At 56.8% G+C, this 18,498-nt stretch overlaps 1 protein-coding gene across 5 annotated transcripts in view; it reads right to left on the bottom strand.

The window, feature by feature from the left end:
* Window positions 1–18,498, bottom strand: part of PRKAG2 (protein kinase AMP-activated non-catalytic subunit gamma 2) — a 256,749-nt gene that overhangs the window by 178,411 nt on the left and 59,840 nt on the right. For all 5 annotated transcript variants that reach the window (XM_053898674.1, XM_053898675.1, XM_053898677.1 and 2 more), the window contains exon 2: window positions 4,159–4,230. In XM_053898674.1, coding sequence (XP_053754649.1) covers window positions 4,159–4,230 — 72 coding nt within the window. The remainder of the gene's footprint in view (window positions 1–4,158; window positions 4,231–18,498) is intronic.

Genomic DNA, 18,498 nt, shown 5'->3' on the forward strand with positions numbered 1-18,498 from the left:
CCATGCATATTTGATCCGTGCTCCTGGTCATGAATTTGTAACTAACGGTTGCCTGATGTTTGTGGGGCGTCAGGGGGGCAGGGCTGACTTACGGCGCGACACCACCTGCGGTGTAAGAACCTGACTCTTCCCCGAGGCTTTCCGGCAAGGGGATGGCACAGATTTGCTCAGGGCAGACCATTTGGTGGCCTCCACCATCGCTCACTGAGCACCCCTGAGCCCGAAGCCAGGGGAAGGGGCCAGCCGGAGGCACACGGTGAAGGTCGCAAAGCTTCCACCCTCTCCCTCCCGAGAGGGGCAGAAATAGCTGCTGGAGGGAGTGGGAGCAGCCCGGAAGACACGAAACGGAGTCAAGGTCAGGTTTGAGGGGCGGAGGCAGAGTCGGTCGCATTTAGGAACCAGCTGCGAGGCTAACCCCACAGGCGACCCCCGAGTTTGCCGTGCTCCGCAAGGCCCCGGGGGGCTCTGCAGGGAGAAGGCAGAGCTGCTGGGCACATGCCCGTGTTGGGCTCTCTGGGGGAAGGGAGAATGGCGGGCAAGACGTGGCCGCCACGAGCCCGGAGCAGAGGGCCTTGAGCGCTGGCTTGGCCCTTATTTGGTAAACAAGGGGCACCCTAGGGTTCTCCTGACTGGAATGCCATTCTGCACTGAGAATTCCAGGCTGACGGAGTCAGACACGGAGGAGGGAACCCACGGGAAGTAGACCTCTCCCCAAAAAGGCCAAACAATGGTGGACACAGCCCGGCTCCCCCTTCTTCCGCGGGGGCCCACGCTGCCTGGCAGAGGGGAGATGAGATGGCCGGGCATGCCAGCCGTCTGTTCCCTGCAGGCTGGGCGGGGGCGATGCTGATTCGGGGGCCAACGGAAGCTGCCGGGGACGGGGCTGTGGCTCATGCCTGCTGGCAAGGCTGCGATGAAGCAATACTTCGATAAATGTAATCGGACGACGCGCCGCCTCTGGACGAACAAAAGGGCCCGGAGACTCCCAAGATGTGTGCCGGCGGTTCAGGAGCTAACGGGGAGTGGACTCTCCAGCCGTCGGCCAGGAGGGCACTGGGGCAAAGGCCAGGCCGCCTGGTGCTCAGATCTTTGCTGCAGGCCTTCCGCAGACGCCCCGTCCCACCCCCGGCGCCATGCCGGCTGACCCAGAGCGGCTGCAACGGTGCTGAACGATCCCCGAGATCCCGGCACTGGCCTGGCCCCAGATGCTGGCCTGGGAACTGCACGCCAGAGCCGTGCAGAGTCAAGGTGACCAGAAGCTTCCCACAGAGACACGGTATGTGACAAAGCGCTGCCATCTCTGGGGGCGGGGGCACCGCGGACAGGGGTCCAGTGAGGAGGCCCGGAGATCCTGGATGACTGATGTGACAGATTGCCAGGTTGGCCGCTGGAATATTCAGGAACACCTGTCAAGGGGAGCTCAAGTGTAGCCCATCCATCCAGCTGCACAAGGGCTCCTGGGACGCAGGGGAGGCTGTGGGTGTCCGACTGTGTCCACACTTCTCCGCCCGAGGAGCCTGGCGGCCCCTCGGTGGCCCTCTGTGGCCACCCTCACGTCCACGGAAAGGGCTAGATGTCAGCAGAATCGAAGCCACGTTCCCCTTCACAGGGGTGTCTACGCTTGGAACTGGATTGCTAACACGAAGGGGCAGAATCAGGCAGGGGAGGAGGGCAGCCCTCCCAAGGCAGTTTGGAAACTCTTCTCAGCAGTGGCCTAACTCTGCTTCTCAGAAAGGCCGACCTTATGTCCAAATAATTCGAGGCTACTGGAGTCTAATTGAAAGGAGGATTGCCAGGGTTCAAGGTCAGGGGGAGGGAACGCCTGCCCTCCGGGGACGGGGTGAGGGTGGCAGGGGGGAGACCGAGGGATGGCCTTCGGGAATCAGGATCAGCGGGAATCCCAAGCGCCCCGCCCTGTCCACGTTCTTCTGCCGCACCTTCTATCCGAGGCCCGTCTCCAGGCTACATCGGGCCACAGATGTAGGGGAGAAGCGCCTTCCCAGCTAACCAGCACTCCGGTCCCTCCGTGTCCCGTGCCCTTGTCAGACCATCTGGAACAATTCACTACCTTCTCGGGAGTCCGGACCTCCTCTCCCAGCCAGACCATGGGCTGTTGAGGCCCATGTCCCAGACGTCACCATTGCCAATGTCCCCCAGCATTCCAAGGACATGCTGGGGGTGCAATAAACCCTCATGGTCCCTTTCCGCTCCCATGTCGTGCATTTGTGACAATGACTTTGCTCTGGAACCCTCTGGGAGCCACCAAAGTGGGGGCCGGCCGGGCTGGGTGAGGCCTCAGTCCTTGCCGTGTATCTTCACCACATGCAAGGTTCCGCCTCAGGTTTTTCACCTCGAGGACGGGCTTCCTGGCATCCAACCCCCGCGAGGAGGAAGACCTGCCCTGCAGCCGCAGACCGTGCCCTTCCGGGCTAGGAACTCCGTGGCTCCTTCCTGAGGGCATCCTCTGAGGGGTTCTGCGGGCTGGGCCACGGTGACCGCTAATCAGGTCGTTGGTTCGGTCGGGACAGGGAGCTGAGGCCAGGGGAACCCCGCAGGCCTAAACCAGGCTATGCTGCCTTAACTGTGCGCAATTCAAAATGCTTAGAGAACAGGCTAGCCCTCCGCCCTGGAGCTCCGGCCCCAACCCCGGGCTGTACCCAGAGCCGGAGTCGTGCGGCCCGGTACGTCTGTGCCAAGACACTGCCCACGGCACCCGTGTGGCTGGGCCCCTCCTGAGGTCCCTTCCCCGCCCCCGGGGCCGTGGGTAACAGGGCCCGGAAAGAACTTGCTGCCCAGCTCTCTGCCCCACCCTCGCTCCCGACGGCCGGCCGCCTCGACCTCCCCTTTCGCGCCGCGCCCACTGACGCTCACGGGATACACACTTCTTGTCGGCGGCCTGACCCCACACGGCCGTCAGCCTTGCCGAGACACCGGCTGACCAGCGGGGCAGGGTTGGCAGTGAGCTAGACAGAGGCAAGGAGAAGTGGCCAGGAGACCAAAGGGAAGGACGGACACCCGGAGCGGAGGGTGGGGGGGGGGCGGGTCTGTCCGTGACGGGACGAGCTGAAAGCCACGGATGGTCTCCGAATCTCCCATTTACTGATACTTTGAGCCTCTTCTCTTTGCTTATTGTTGATCTTCCACATTATCTTGGACTCCTTTGGGGAGACAAGGGGGAGGGCATGGCTGAACCCAGAGGGAGGAGAGAAGGGAAAAAAGCCCAGGAGGCCCTCAAATTAGAGAGCCGCAAGTGTGAGGGGCATGGCCAGGTGAGGTGGGTCATCCCAGCAGCGGCCAGGTGCACCAGCGGGTAAGCAGCAGGGACTGCATGTAGGAGCACAGGTGGATGGGCATGTGGGAGTGTGGGTGGATGAGCAGGTGGGAGCACAGGTGGATGTGCAGGTGGGAACACCGATGGATGAGCAGGTGGGAATACAAGCAGATGAACAGGTGGGAGCACAGTGGATGTGCAGGTGGGAGCACAGGTAGATGTGCAGGTGGGAGCACCGATGGATGAGCAGGTGGGAATACAAGCGGATGAACGGGTGGGAGCACAGTGGATGTGCAGGTGGGAGCACTGATGGATGAGCAGGTGGGAATACAAGCGGATGAACAGGTGGGAGCACAGATGGATGTGCAGGTGGGAGCACAGGTGGATGTGCAAGAGGGAGCACCGATGGATGAGCAGGTGGGAATACAAGCGGATGAGCGGGTGGGAGCACAGTGGATGTGCAGGTGGGAGCACGGGTGGATGTGCAGGTGGGAGCACAGGTGGATGTGCAGGTGGGAACACCGATGGATGAGCAGGTGGGAATACAAGCAGATGAACAGGTGGGAGCACAGTGGATGTGCAGGTGGGAGCACAGGTAGATGTGCAGGTGGGAGCACCGATGGATGAGCAGGTGGGAATACAAGCGGATGAACGGGTGGGAGCACAGTGGATGTGCAGGTGGGAGCACCGATGGATGAGCAGGTGGGAATATAAGCGGATGAACGGGTGGGAGCACAGTGGATGTGCAGGTGGGAGCACGGGTGGATGTGCAGGTGGGAGCACCGATGGATGAGCAGGCGGACGTTTGTCTTGGGCTCTCACCGAGGGAGTCCCGCCTCAGTGGCACCCCAGGTGAGCCGCGAGATGCTGTGAGAAAGGTGGCTTACCTTACGAGAAGCATGCTTTTCTGAGCTCTCCAGGTCTCCGTCCAGGAGAGGCATGGCAAAGGAACTCAGGTCCTAGGATGGAAAGAGAGCATGTGGTCAGCGGAGTGGCCCTCGGGTGCCCACCCGGCCTCACCCAGGGGCCTCACTGACTCTGTGTGTGCATCGCCACCCCCTCCTAAGTCCTCCGTAAACACGGACCACGAGGGAGGGGTGTGGATGTAAGCGGAGACAGAGGACGGGGCACCGCATGCCAGCTCCCTCTAAGATCGGGAGGGAGATCCGGCAGCACGTCCAGCAGGAGAACACGCTCACATTCCCTTCCAGAACAGGCCACTGCCCCCCACCGCCCCGGGGAAGGGGTGAGGAGAAGAGGCTGGGACTAGAGGCAGGAGGGAAAGTGCCCCAGGATGAAGACGGCCGTGGAGGGCAGGACTCTCGGCGCCCTGGGGAAAGGCTGATGGGACAGGACCTCGTGTCAGGACACAGAATGTGGGGCTCGCGGAAGGGGTCCAGGACGCGCGTCTTCCTGGAGAGATGATGGGGGCCGGTGGCGGGGAGAGCCGGGCTGGCGGCTGGGGCTCAGTGCTCAGTGAAGCTGGTGGCACGGTGGCACAGAGGGGCGGCGGGGACCCACACGCGGCATCACTCCACTCTCAGCTCTGCTCCTCCTTCCCCTGGTCTCACCTGACAGATGCCCTCACACCCCGGGAAGAAGCCCCACGTGGGAAGTCCAGCAGGAGAACCTGCCTGCGTCCTTAACCTTTCTGTTTTCCCTTTTTCGTTGTGGCAACATATACACAACACAGGACTTACGATCTTAACCACTTTGCGTGTACAGCTTGGGAGCGTTAGGTGCATTCACACCGCGCAGTCATCACCACCATCCGTCCCCCCGACCCTTCTCATCTTGCAAAAGGGAAACTCTGTCCTCGTGAGACAACTCCCCATCCCTTCCCCCAGCGGCTGGCACCCAGCATCCTACACCGTGTCTCTATAAATCTGACTACCCCAGTACCTTGCGTAGGTGGAATCATGCAGTATTTGCCCTGCTTCTGTGACTAGATTATTTCAGATGTTGTAGCCGGTGTCAGAGTTTCTTTCCTTTTAAAGGTGAATAACAGGCGCGCCTGGGTGGCTCGGGCCATCGTCCGACTCCTGATTTCAGCTCAGATCGTGATCTCGAGGTCGTGGGATCGATCCCTGCATCGGGGTCTGCACTGACGGTGGGGTACTCTCTCTCCTCTCTCTCCGCCCCTCCCCCTGCTCGCATGCACGCACACTCCCTCTCGCTCTCAAAATAAATAAATACAGATTTAAAAAGTGAATAACGCTCCATTGTATGGACGGGCCGCATTTTGCTTATCCATTCAACCATCAGGGGACCCTTGGGTTGCTTGTACCTTGTAGCTATGGAGAAACGCTGCCGTGAACATAGGTGTTGAATCACGTCCCCCTCCCCCAAACCCGCGGGTTGGAGTTCTAACTCCCAGAACCTCAGAACGTGACTGTATTTGGAGACGGGTGTTCCCTCTTCTTTGGAAAGATGTCTGCTCAGGAAGTCCTTTGGCCATTTATTAACCAGGTTGTTTGCTGGTGAATTGGTGGGAGTTCTTTATGCATTCTGGACGCGAGCCTTCTGTCGGATGGATGCTTCGTGCATATTTTCTCCCATCCTGTAGGTTGCCTTTGCACTCTGGCGATCGGGTCCTTTGATGCCCAGAAGCTCGTAACTTTGAGGTCGTCCGATCTATCTGTTTTTACTTTGTTGCATGTGCCTTTGGTGACATGATGAAGACTTTGCTGCCAAATCCAATGTCAAGCGTCTCTTCCCCTGTGCTGTCTCCTAAGCCTTTTCTAGGTGTAGCTGTTACACTGAGGTCTGAGGTCCATTCTGAGTCAGATTTTCTCTATGGTCTAAGGTGAGGGCCCACCTTCCCTGTTTTCCAGGGATATATTCATGTTCCCAGCACCATGCATCCAAAAGACTGCCTTTGGGGCCCCTGGGTGGCTCAGCCGGTTGATTTCAGCTCGGGTCCTGGTCTCACCGTTTGTGGGATCGAGCCCTGAGTCGGGCTTTGCAGCGACAGCACAGAGCCTGCTTGGGATTCTCCCTCTCCCTCTCTCGCTACCCCTCCCCCTCTCATGGTTTCTCTCTGTTTCTCCAAAAATTAATACATAAACAAAAAAAAAGAAAGAAAGAGGGGCATCCGGGTGGCTCAGTCAGTTGAGGGTCTGACATTGGCTCACGTCATGATCTCCTGGTTCGTGAGTCCGGGCCCTGCGTCGGGCTCGCTGCTGTCAGCCCAGAGCCCGCTTCGGATCCTCTGTCCCCCGCTCTCTCTGCCCCTGCCCTGCGTGCGCTCTTTCCCTCACTCAAAAATAAGTAAACATTTAAAAAATGAAAGGAAAGACGGTCTTTTCCCACTGAATGGCGTTGGCACTTTTGCTACACATCTCAGCTTGGCCACACATGTGAGGGTTTCTTTTGGGTTTTGTATTCTATCTCGGGGGCCGCATGTCTGTCTTCATGCTGGTACCACGTTGATTCAATGACTACGACTCTGTAGTAAGTTTTGAGATCAGGAACTGTGAAACATCTCACACTGTTCTTCTTTTTTTTCTAACATCCATTTATTTTTGAGAGAGAAACAGAGCGCAAGCAGGGGAGGGGCAGAGAGGGAGGGAGATGCAGACTCCGAAACGGGCTCCAGGCTCCGAGCTGTCAGCACAGAGCCCGACGCGGGGCTCGAACCCGTGAACAGTGAGGTCGTGACCTGAGCCGAAGTCGGACGCCGAACCAACTGAGCCACCCCAGGCGCCCCTGTGTACCCAGGCTTTCTCGTAACCCATTCTGTCCCCGCCACCCTTCTTGCTGCTGGGGTCCAGGTCTGTACCCTCCTCCCCCAGCTCTCTCTAGGGCTGCCTAATTGTTCTCTGAGACCTTCAGCCCCACCCCCTTCAGGCCATCTCCAAACCTCTGCTTGAAGAGTGATCCCTGAAAACGTGGGTCTCACTATGCCAGCCTCTCCCCTGGCACCCCAGGGACTCGGCAATGGCTCCCACCCCTGGTTGACCAGTGCGTGCTGATGAGCTCTTACGCGTGCAGATTCCAGACTCAGACTCCCTGGTGTTGAGGTCTGTGGTCTCGGGCCTGGTTGCACTTGGGGAGCTTCGGTCCCGCCGTGGAAGGGAGTTGATCCATCGACGGTGCAGTCCAGGCATCTTGGTGATTGGGCCGGCAGCCCAGGTGGAGGGCCACAGGTGACTGCTCGGAGGAGCCACGGTCAGGAACCCTCGTCCGGGCCCTGCGGTCTCCAGACCGGGCCCCGTGGATCCGCCGACCTCCGCAGCCTTGTTTCTGATGTGCTTCTCTGCAGCCTTGTTTCTGATGTGCTTTTAAAACCCCGTCTCCCTTCAGCAAGTTCTCAGGCAGGCTGGTTTTTCCAATCGCGGCCGCGTGTCTGTGGACGCGGTCTGGAACGCCGTCTCAACTCCTCACACACCTCACTTCGAGGCTGCTCTTTGGCTGCTGTCCACCCCCTCCCAGGAGAACAGACCCTGCTTCACTTTAGTCCCTCCAGGACAGCGCTGGCCTCTAGCACAGAGCCTGGCAAAGGGCCGTGCGTGAATGGCCAGTGCTAGCCAGCACTGTCCCCAGCTCCTCACCCGCTCTGGGCTTTACTGGTCTTCCCGCCCCCTGCCACCCCCAATCCTGGTTCACACGGTGAACTCCTAACCTATATGACGGGACTTGGGGTGCCGTATTAGGATCGTTTACGAGTCTGTTTCTCTAACTAGGCTTTGCGTTCATCAGGGGCAAGGGGAAAGCTAGTCCCACTCTCCGCCCTGCATTTGCCGGGCGCACAGCGGGCACACGGCACCGTTCGGATCAGCACCCCCTCCCCTGGGCAGCCAGCGGGGGGCGGGGGGGGGGGGGCCACGCGGTCTGTGCCCACGAGCAGGCCCCACGCGGCTGCAATTCCCTGGGAAGTGAGCAGGAACACGGTGTGGGATGCTTATCTCCTGTTTTAATGAGTACATTCCTCTCCGGTTTCAAATAATCATTACCCTCCAACATTTGTGCAGTACGGCGGTCTCCACGCGCGGAAGCCTTCGCACAAACACTCATTTGTTCCTTGTGGAACCATCACGCTCTAGCGACTGAGGCCCCAGTGGCTAAATGACTCACGTTAAGACGGTCTGGGAAGGGGAGAGACCAGAATGCTGGGCCGGCTCCTGCCGCAGGTGGCCCGTGGCCACGGGGGGCCGCCAGGAGCGGCCGCGGCGGGTCCCCCGCCCCGATTTCTGACCAGGGGGAGCTCACGGAAGTCCCAAGCCATCCGACCGCTGTGGTGTGTCTGCTCAGTCAAGCATCCCTACAGGGAAGTCCCTTGGCATGAGTGGCGGGCTTTGCTGGAAGGTTCCTCCGCCCCACATTCCATGACGCTAATCTTGGCTCTCATCTCTCAGAGCTCCCCAAGAAACAGCACACACCTGGGAGACCAGGCATGGGAAAATCTCGAACTGCAACTGCGGCCACAAGGCTATCAGCTGGTGGAATAACGGGAGGCCTGGCCTCCGAGCTCGGCTGACATTCCAGAAGGTTCAGGCTCTTGGAACTTCCCGTTTACGGGCTTTCGAAATTTTACATTCCCACCAGAGCCTCACCCTTTCCTCACCGATTTCTCTTCTCCTTGCCATCCCTGAACCTCCTTTTCTGGTCTGCCAGCCGGTCAGGCCGCCCACGGTGCCAGGTGGGCACCTTGCTGGGCCATGTCGAGGCACTAGGAGACGTTTAAGACCTGGTTGCGGCCAAGAGACTCTGGGATCGTCATCAGCCGCACACGCTATAGCCTAGACCTTGACCGCAGGCTCTGGAGACCACTGTCAGGGTCTCTGGGGAAAGTGAATTTTCAGGATTTGGGCTGATAAAGTCGCCTGTCAGGAAAGCATAAGGATAAAAGAGAAAAGACCTAAGTTTGGAAAAATCGCTGAGATGTGAGCTGACCTTAAAAGTAGCTCATTTAGGAGGTGCGCCTGGGGGGCTCAGTCGGTTGAGCGTCCGGCTTCGGCTCAGGTCATCATCTCGCAGTTCGTGAGTTCGAACCCTGCGTCGGGCTCTGTGCCGACAGCTCGGACCCTGGAGCCTGCTTTGGATTCTGTGTCTCCCTCTCTCTCTGACCCTCCCCCCGTTCATGCTCTGTCTCTCCCTGTCTCAAAAATAAATAAACGTTAAAAAAAAATTTTTTTTTTTAAAGTAGCTCATTTAGGGGTGCGTGGGTGGCTCAGTCAGTTAAGTGTCCAACTTCAGCTCAGGTCATGATCTCATGGTTCGTGGATTCAAGCCCTGCCTCAGGTTCTGTGCTGATAGTTCCTCTGTCCCCCCCGCCCCCACTGCCCCTCTCTGTCCCTCCCCTGCTCATACTCTCTCTCTCTCTCTCTCAAAAATATATAACCATTAAAAACAAAATAGCTCACTTAACCCCCACAGCCCCATCCCTACCCTCTTCAGAAATTCAGGCAAAAGCCAACATTCTACCGCAAAAAAGGTATCGGCAACAGAGCTGTTATTAATCTGCCCTTAGCGTGTCCTTGTTAAACCTTTCTCTGGTCCTTAGGGCAGCCCATACAAGTAGGGAAGGCAAGCGGTACCATCCCAGTCCACAGATGACGATACTGAGGGTCAGAGAGGTTAAGCCACTTGCCCGAGCCAGACAGGCGGACGGTAGCAATCAGGCCCTGCAGCCCCAGGACCACGCACTCCCGCTCAGAGCTCTTTCCGCTCAATCCCAGCACCTCCTTGCGATGGCTCAGCTCCGCGAACAAAACCCAACTCGGTATCAGAGGCTGGGAAGACGCAAACTGAGTATCCTTGGCACAGCGGAACCTCGGGGGACAAGAAAGAGGAGTGGGGGTTTGTACGGTTCAGCGCTTCAGCCCCAAGGCAGCTTATGATGCTTTCTCTTGAAGGCCTACTCTTCATCAAACGCAATTCACGCTGATGTCGCAAAGACCGGCGTCCCATCACCCAGTGCCATTGCTCCACACGCCGGCATGCCTACGCTTCGCATAGTTTGGGGGCCAGTCCCCTGCCACGCGTCCCGAACCCCAGAAGATAATGGATTTTATACCGTGCCCAACTGACTTACGAATCCCGGAAGGACAGGGGCTGTCTTACTCATATTTTAGCCTCGAGCGTAGGTGCGGGGTAAGTGCGTATCGATCAGGTACGGTTCTGACCTTTTGGTCTTACAAAACTCCTTTGTTGATGCAGCTGGGATACCCCAGGAACAGTCCTGACGAAGGCACAAAGACAGGACAAACAGAAAGGCTGCCAATGTCAGGGGCCCGTGGCCTGCACCTGAGGGCCGGCCAGGGGTTTTAAATATCAGGGTCACAATAGGACATTCCTGTGCAATTAGCAGCAGGCTGATTCCTACTGAGGAAGGAACACATCTAGAATGGTTTTCATTCTCCGCTCCCACTGAGCAGACCCGAGGCACCAGAGACATCTGGAGCCACCCCAGGCTTGGGAAGGACTGGTGATGGGCACAGCCGGGTCCCACATCCCTCCGCATGCAAGAACACGACCCGTGTGCAAGGAAGGAGCCAGAAGGCTGAGTTCCAGCCCCAGCTCTGGACTCGGGGGGGGAGGGGGGAGGGAGGGGGTCTCAGACACGTCTGCATTCAGCTTCTCATCTGTCAAGTACGAGGGGATTAACCGGATAATTCGAGAAGATGCCTTTCAGCTCCCACGGTCTGGGTTTTTATCGCTGAACTAAATGTCATCCTGGGATCAGGAACCCCGTAAAGAAGTAAAATGTACCCTCTCACCTTCTGTTCGTCACGAAAATAATTTTCTTCTATTCTCAGGCTTCTAAGTCATCTCCCCCGCCTTAGAAACTCCGGGTTTGGGGGCAGGGTGTCCATGAACATGGGCTGCACCTGCGGAGGGGCGAGGGCACAGCCATGCTCCCCGTTGATGCCTCAGAGAGGAGGTGGCGATGAGCCAGCCGCACTTCTTTCTATCTTGACGTGACTTTCCTCTGCCTCCTAAGTGTTAACCTTCTGCCTATTCCATTGGTTTCTGAGGCCCCTCTATCTTAAGCACCTGGGTCATCGACACAAATGCCAGGCGCGTCCTCATGGATGCTTGGCACGATTCCAGGAAAGCTGTGAGCGGCACCCTCAGAATCACCAGTACTCGGTCACTCAGGTTCCACACGGAACGCGCCTGCCCTGCCCGTGTCCCTGACTCTCCTCGTCCCCGTCACGCCAAGGGCTGCTGCTCACGTGATTTAGCCTCGTCTGTGTCTCATCTGCTGCGGCTTGAAGTTCACCCCTTGCGGTGAGGGCCTGGCAAGCACCTCAGGTGGGAGGCCCGAGTGAGGTGTCTCCAGATGGCCTGGGTTAGCGCCATCCCTCAAAGCTGCCCAACGGGCAGTTCTTGGTACCAATGTGGGGGGTGGCGACCAGAGCCATGGTCAGTTGGGGCCTTTGGAAAACATTCACGTTATATAACCACTCTCCGAAAAATAAGGAACAAACCCTGAATCGCTGGAACTCGGCAACAGGGGAGGGCCAGGGGCCAAATTCGGCAAAGCCTAAACTTAACTCTCAGAGAAGTTCCAGAATTCTTGATTTTCCACAGAGGACATCGTGGTTTCTGACTGCAGTTGGAGAGGCTTCCTGATGTAAAAAAGACAAGAAAACCGCTCCTTTTCCCGCCTGCAGCCACCCTGCCTGCCCCAGGCCCCCCACCGGGGGGTCCCGACTGATTTGACAGCTGGCTTGGGCTCCCCCACCCGCTGCCCCGGGGCCTCGGTGCCAAGGAAAGTACTTGGGCCCCTGCGCTGAGCTGGCCTTTCTCCAAAGAAAGGAGCTCTGGGCCCCAGGAGGGGAGGGAGTATGGCGGCCTGACCCTGCCCAGTGCTGAGGAACTACCCTGTCCTGCGGCCGTCCCCGGTCCCTCGCCTGGCAGCTTCTTTGGCACGACAGAAGCACCAGCCGGGAAGCCGTTTTCTCTCCAGAACTCCCCCCTCGTTTTAGCCTCCGGGAGCCTCGGTTCTTCACTCTGTCAGGTGAGGCCACTGGCCGGGGGGCCACACCTGTCCTCGGGACTGGGGACGGCACAGGTGTATCACCGGGACACCCCCCCCACCCCCCCGCCGCGTCCCGGGTCAACTGTCAACCTGGAAAGCCCAGGTGGCCTGTCACGTTCCACTCGACCACGGCCTGAAACAAAGCTGCAAAGGTTCTGCAGACGTTGGCTGTCCGTCCTTGTAACGAGAGAGCAGGCCCGATCCCCTCCCCACGACGAAGGACAGGGTGACAGACACCTCGTGCGCCGCCCTTCGAGGGAGGGATTACCAAGGGCCAGCTGCTCCTGGTCTCCTCTTGTTTAAGAGGCAGCTGGGCCTTGCCCTGCCTCGTAAGCAGCCTTTGCTCGACTATTGCTACACGGAAGCTCGGAAGGGCCCCACGGGCGCCTGGCCTTACGGCTGAGGACGCCGTGCAGAGGGAACTGGCTGGTGCTCTGGAAGGCCTGAGGGCCCCCGGTCCACATTCCCAGGGTCCCCTCCCCGCCCCTCCTCACTCGGGCCCCCAGAGTGACCCCTGAGAGACACATGTCCGGGCCGGGTTGAGTCCAGCCTCTCTCTGTTAACCACCGAGGATTAGGAACTGGAATCAACCCTGTTTCTTGCCGTCTCCGAGCCCCCGGCTCCTCCCGGAAGAAGGGAAGAGGGAGGGCGATCTCACGGTCATGGGATCGAGCCCCGCATCAGGCTCTGTGCCGACAGCACGGAGCCTGCTTTGGGAGTCTCCCTCTCCCTCTCTCTGCCCCTCCCTTACTTGCACGCACTAATGTACCTTCTCTCTCTTTCACTCTCTCAAAAAGCAAACAAACAAAAAAACCAAAAACGCTGAGCTTTTCAAAATTAGAAGGAATTCTGCCCCAAGACCTCAGCACCAGCTCCTGCCTGAACTCCCACCCGTCACCCCGCCCTGTGGATTTAGGACTCAAGAGCCCCACAGATGAGCTAAGTCCTTAAAACAAACCCTTTGTGTGTGTGTGTGTGTGTGTGTGTGTGTGTGTGTGTGTGTGTGCGTATCTACATTATGTGTTATGTACACCTAATGTATTAATTTGTAATCATTTATATTAAGGGCATATAACATAGATGTGTATATTAAGGGTATATTACATACCCTTATAATATACATATTATTTTGGCTGCCTCTGGGAAGGAGAGGGGGGCCACTCGGGGGAAGGGGGGCTCTGTACACACAGCTGAGCCTTCACTTCGCCACAAGAAATCCCCAAAGAAAATAGCTGGAGGCGGGATAGAGACGGATAGGAAAGGGTTTCCATCCCAGCAGAGTTGAGTGGAAAAACAGGAAACAGCCCAAACAGGCCTATTTTTACTGTCCTGGAGAACACGTGCCACACGCGAAGGAGAGCAGCAGACTCAGAAAAGCCCTGCTGTCCCATCATAGCCTCATCTGTTCACGCCTCACCTGCGAAATGAAAGCAGTCACTCTTGCGTCACTAGCCGGGGGGGAGCGTCGTGCGAATTTCCCCCAGGCACCTGCTCACGCTGCCCTGGTCCCTCCCACACCGGCAGCGGGTCGACAGCAAGGACCTCGGCTCATTCACCTGAGTGACTCATTCCTCTACAGTGCCAGGCACGCAGCAAGACTCAAATGGGAGTCTGTCTTTCCCCCAAACAAAACTGATACTGGAAAAGGCGCTCATAAGCTCATTCATACTGAGGTATAAATGACTGATGACAGCTCAGAGTGCGGGAAACACCCAGATCTTATGAAAAGGAAGTGATGTTTAATGGGCTACCTCGGACCGCTGGGCCCTTCTGAAGGCAAGGGCAGACTGAACACAGGAGCCATCTGTGACAGGAGGGACAGCCCTTAATCCCAGCGCTGTTTTCAGCCCTGACATTTTACTATTCTACTGAGACAACTCTTAAGATAGGGTTTGAAAAGACCAAGTCTGGGTTTCTGGAGAGGCTTTATTGACTCACAAACAAAATGCCAAGCCACCAACCGAGACTGTGCTATCCTTGGCATTGAACCCTCCGTGGGGGCCACACACTGCCTGGCCAGCTAGGGAACTATAATTACGGGGCTCCCACACTCTAACGTCCCCTTCCTGGAGCAGAAAAACCAACCACGAGGGAAAGTGGAGGTGCTTCTGAGTGCATCCCACAGACCCAAATGGCCCTCCATCACACCTGAGCCCCCCACCCTGCCTGGTGCCCCTCGTAAGCAGCGCTTGGCACCTCAGGGGAATTCAGGTGGGTTTGGCCCAAACTTCAAGAGGGGCATCATAAATCTGAGTAGAACTGGGCACCCAGGGAACATTTCTATAAGGTCACAGTGCCGCTGGCTGGCTCTGAGACACGCCCTATGCAGGAGCATCTGGCACAAGCATCAGGGCTCAGAGAGACCTCATTTCTGCCCCCAACCACCTACCCAGCGAGGCTCTGGGGCTCCGCCCAGGAGCTGAGCGGATACCTGCAGGGCTTGGGGCTCAGAATTTTCAGAGTATGAAATGTCCATATGGATAACACTATGTATCAAATGAGCCCTCCCCCTTTCTGCAGGTCCCGCAAGGATTCCCCTCCATCCTGCTTGCTGTGCCGCCCCCCCTGCTCCGGGCCACCAGGTTACGGACTGAAAAATACGAGGAGTTCAGAGTAAGCAGCCAACACCAAGGACGCAAAAAGAATTCAAGGGCTTCCTGCACCAGGCATAATGAAGGGAGCTGCTTTCGTTTGTTCCTCCTGGCTGCTCTAGGAGCACCTGGCTGCTAGTTTTTTCTTTTTTTAATGTTTATTTTTGAGACAGAGAGAGACAGAGCATGAGTGGGGGAGGGTCAGAGAGAGGGAGACACAGAATCCGAAACAGGCTCCAGGCTCTGAGCGGTCAGCACAGAGCCCGACGCGGGCCTCGAACTCACAAACTGTGAGATCATGACCTGAGCCGAAGTCGGACGCCTAACCAACCAAGCCGCCCAGGCGCCCCCTGGCCACGATTAGTTTTCAAACGAATAGTCCAAACCCATCAGTGGATCATAAAATCGACTTAGTTGATTACACAACCACAAAAATGTGAATTAGAACACAGTAAGGGTGCATTTCATTGTTTCATAAACTTTTTGATGACGCACACACAGACCTAGAATAAAATGCGCGTCTGTCCTGGTCGGAGCCTTCGGACCTCCCCTCGTATTTTGCACCCAGAAATAGGCACGCAGTAAAGAGACAGAGAACCACGTCTCTCTACTGTCGTGGGAGGTGGGCAACTCCTTCCCTCCTCCCCTCTTATCCAACCCCGTGCGTCCCTCCCCTGCCCTGTGAGCCGTGGGCACTGCTGTTGTGACCCAGCATGGGCAGCCTGGCTCCTGCCACCCCCAGACCCAGAACGGGAGCAACCCCCCCCCCATTGAGACCCCCTCAGAGTGGTCTCTGTCAGCACCTATACCCACCCCCTGGGTGGGCCAGGCCTGCGCACGCCCCCCTGGTCTCCTGACACCTAAATCCAGGGAAATCATGCAGTGAGAGCATGTTATAGCCGGAAAAGTTCTCAGAAATCTCCCAAAACAATCAATCCCCTCCTGCCCCCGGGGGAGTAATGGACGCCCAGAGAGAGGCGACTCAAAGCCGCCTTGCACAGTCACGAACCAAATCCTGGTATTGCAACTTCTAGCAACTCCCGGTCACACTACGCTCTTTTTAGCCGATGGTGACTTTCTAGCATCTGTTTCTATTACGTAAGGTGACAACAAAACTATCTCACGGAGTCCCGTTGCGAGGCAAGCCCGGGGCGTGGGCCCGGCCGCCCTGGGCCCGCGGTGAACGCCAGTCCCGATCCACGCACGAGGCGTTTTCCAGTGTTGGCCTTTCTGCATCTTTCCTCCGGCGCCAAAGCTCTTGTTCCAAACTGCGCTTCCTGGTTGTTCGTCAGCGTGGTGTGAATTTGTTACTTCCCGGAACCCTCCACACCTGTGTCACGGCCATCAGGGTGAGCAGCCGCTCCAAGAACCTTCCGGAGCCACAGAAGCCTCGGTGTCCCGCTGACTGAAGGCTGGTGGGCGCTCCGCACAGAGGGGTTCCAGTTGCTTTGGCCAGCGGGGCGGGGAGCTGGTATCTGCCCGCTTCTGCTTCCTCCCAGGGCCGCACCTGCTGAGGGCCGCGTCAGGCACATGCCCCACAGCTCCACGCGGGAAATCAGAGTTTTCAGGTGGAACAGGACGGCATTGGGAGCACGCCGCACCCTCATCACCGCTCATGACCATGGAGGGTGCCGGGGACCCCATCTGGGCCAGAGGCGCCCACCGGGCAAGTTAATGACACTCAAAATGGCCAAGTAACTAGCTCTTTTTAAAGTGAAGCTTTTGGTCCTGTTTACTAATTTAGCTCTCGCCGTCAGAAAAAAAAGAAAGAAAGAAAGAAGGAAATGAAGGGAGGGAGGGAGGGAGGAAGGAAGGAAGGAAGGAAGGAAGGAAGGAAGGAAGAAAAGAAAGAAAAGAAAGCAAGCAAGCAGCTGGGGCACCTGAGTGGCTCGGTCAGTTAAGCAGCTGATTCAGCTCAGGTCATGATCATGAGGTTCATGAGTTCTAGCCCCACGTTGGTCTCTGTGCTGACAATGCAGAGGCTGCTTGGGATTCTCTCTCCCTCTCACTATTCCTCCCCCTCCTCAAAAAAAAAGAACATTAAAAATATGTTTTAAAAAAGCCGCTGATCGGTGGGAATGCAAGCTGGTGCAGCCACTCTGGAAAACAGTGTGGAGGTTCCTCAAAAAGCTAAAAATAGAACGACCCTACGACCCAGCAATTGCACTACTAGGCATTTATCCAAGGGATACAGGTTTCAAAGGGACACATGCACCCTCATGTTTCAAAGGGACACATACACCCCCATGTCGATAGCAGCACTATCGACAATAGCCAAAGTGTGGAAAGAGCCCAAATGTCCATCGATGGATGAATGGATAAAGAAGATGTGGTATATATACACAATGGAGTATTACTCGGCAATCAAAAAGAATGAAATCTTGCCATTTGCAACTACGTGGATGGAACTAGAGGGTACTACGCTAAGTGAAATTAGAGAAAGACAAAAATCATACGACTTCACTCATATGCGGACCTTAAGAGACAAAACAGAAGATGAACATAAGGGAAGGGACACAAAAATAATATAAAACCATGGAGGGGGACAAAACAGAAGAGACTTATAAATACGGAACAAACTGAGGGTTACCGGAGGGGCTGTGCGAGGGGGGATGGGCTAAATGGGTAAGGGGCACTAAGGAAGCCGCTCCTGAAATCATTGTTGCAGTAGATGCTAACTAATTTGGACATACGTTTAACAAAATAAAAAAATAAATTAAAAAAAATAATAAAATAAAACAACATGAGAAAATCAGAAAAAAAAAAAAAAGAAGAAAAGCCGCTGATTGGGCCTATGCCCCCTCTGTGACAGGCCCCCAACCCACTGTGTCAACTGGAAACCCACACCCCATCTCTGGCCCTCAGTTTCCTCATGGGATAGGAGGTGTGCAGGCTCAAACTCCAGAGATCCTCCAAGCGCCCTCCAAGACCCCCAGTTCCGTTCTAGGCCATTCCCTTCCCCAGCCCTGCGACGAAAGGGATCTTTTCAACACACCTGGGTTGGGCTGCCCCCGCCCGGCCTGGGGTCCGGCTCCAGAGGCATCAGGACAAACGCCAATAAGTCAGAGCCAGCATGGGGTTGGGGGAGGGAGAAGAGGCAGAGCCCCAGGCATTTTTAGGGCATCCGGCTCTGGCTGACACCGTCATGGTCAGCCTGACATTTGTCCAGACCCACAGAACGTACCACACCAAGAGTGAACCCAAGGTCACCTCTAAGCTTCAGTTAACAATAGTTTATTCATAAAGGCTCATCGATTGTAACAAACGTACCTCTAATGCAAGTTGTTAACAATGGGGGATACCGGCTGGAGGGGGGGAGAGGAAGGTGGTGTGTGAGAATTCTCTGTACTTTCTGGACAACAGTTCTGTAAATCTAGAACTGCTCAAAATGGGTCTATTAACGAAAAAAGAAAAAAGGCAGGAGCAAGAAATGGTTAGACATGCCTTCAACGCCACGGCCAATCGAGCACCCATCACACTGGGCCAGGCCACCCGCCCTCTGCCCTCCGTAACGGGAGACAGAAGGGAGCCTGCAATCTGGCTGAGGGGCCTGCCTGCAGCTCCCCGGGAGGCTCGTGCATCACTCCACTCGCAGACAGGGGCTGGAGCGCGGTCACCTCACCCCACGTCCACGGCTCTCAGGACTT

The sequence above is a fragment of the Panthera pardus genome, unplaced genomic scaffold (genome assembly GCF_024362965.1).
Source record: "Panthera pardus isolate Hobbes unplaced genomic scaffold, ASM2436296v1 HiC_scaffold_9, whole genome shotgun sequence".
NCBI lineage: Eukaryota > Metazoa > Chordata > Mammalia > Carnivora > Felidae > Panthera > Panthera pardus.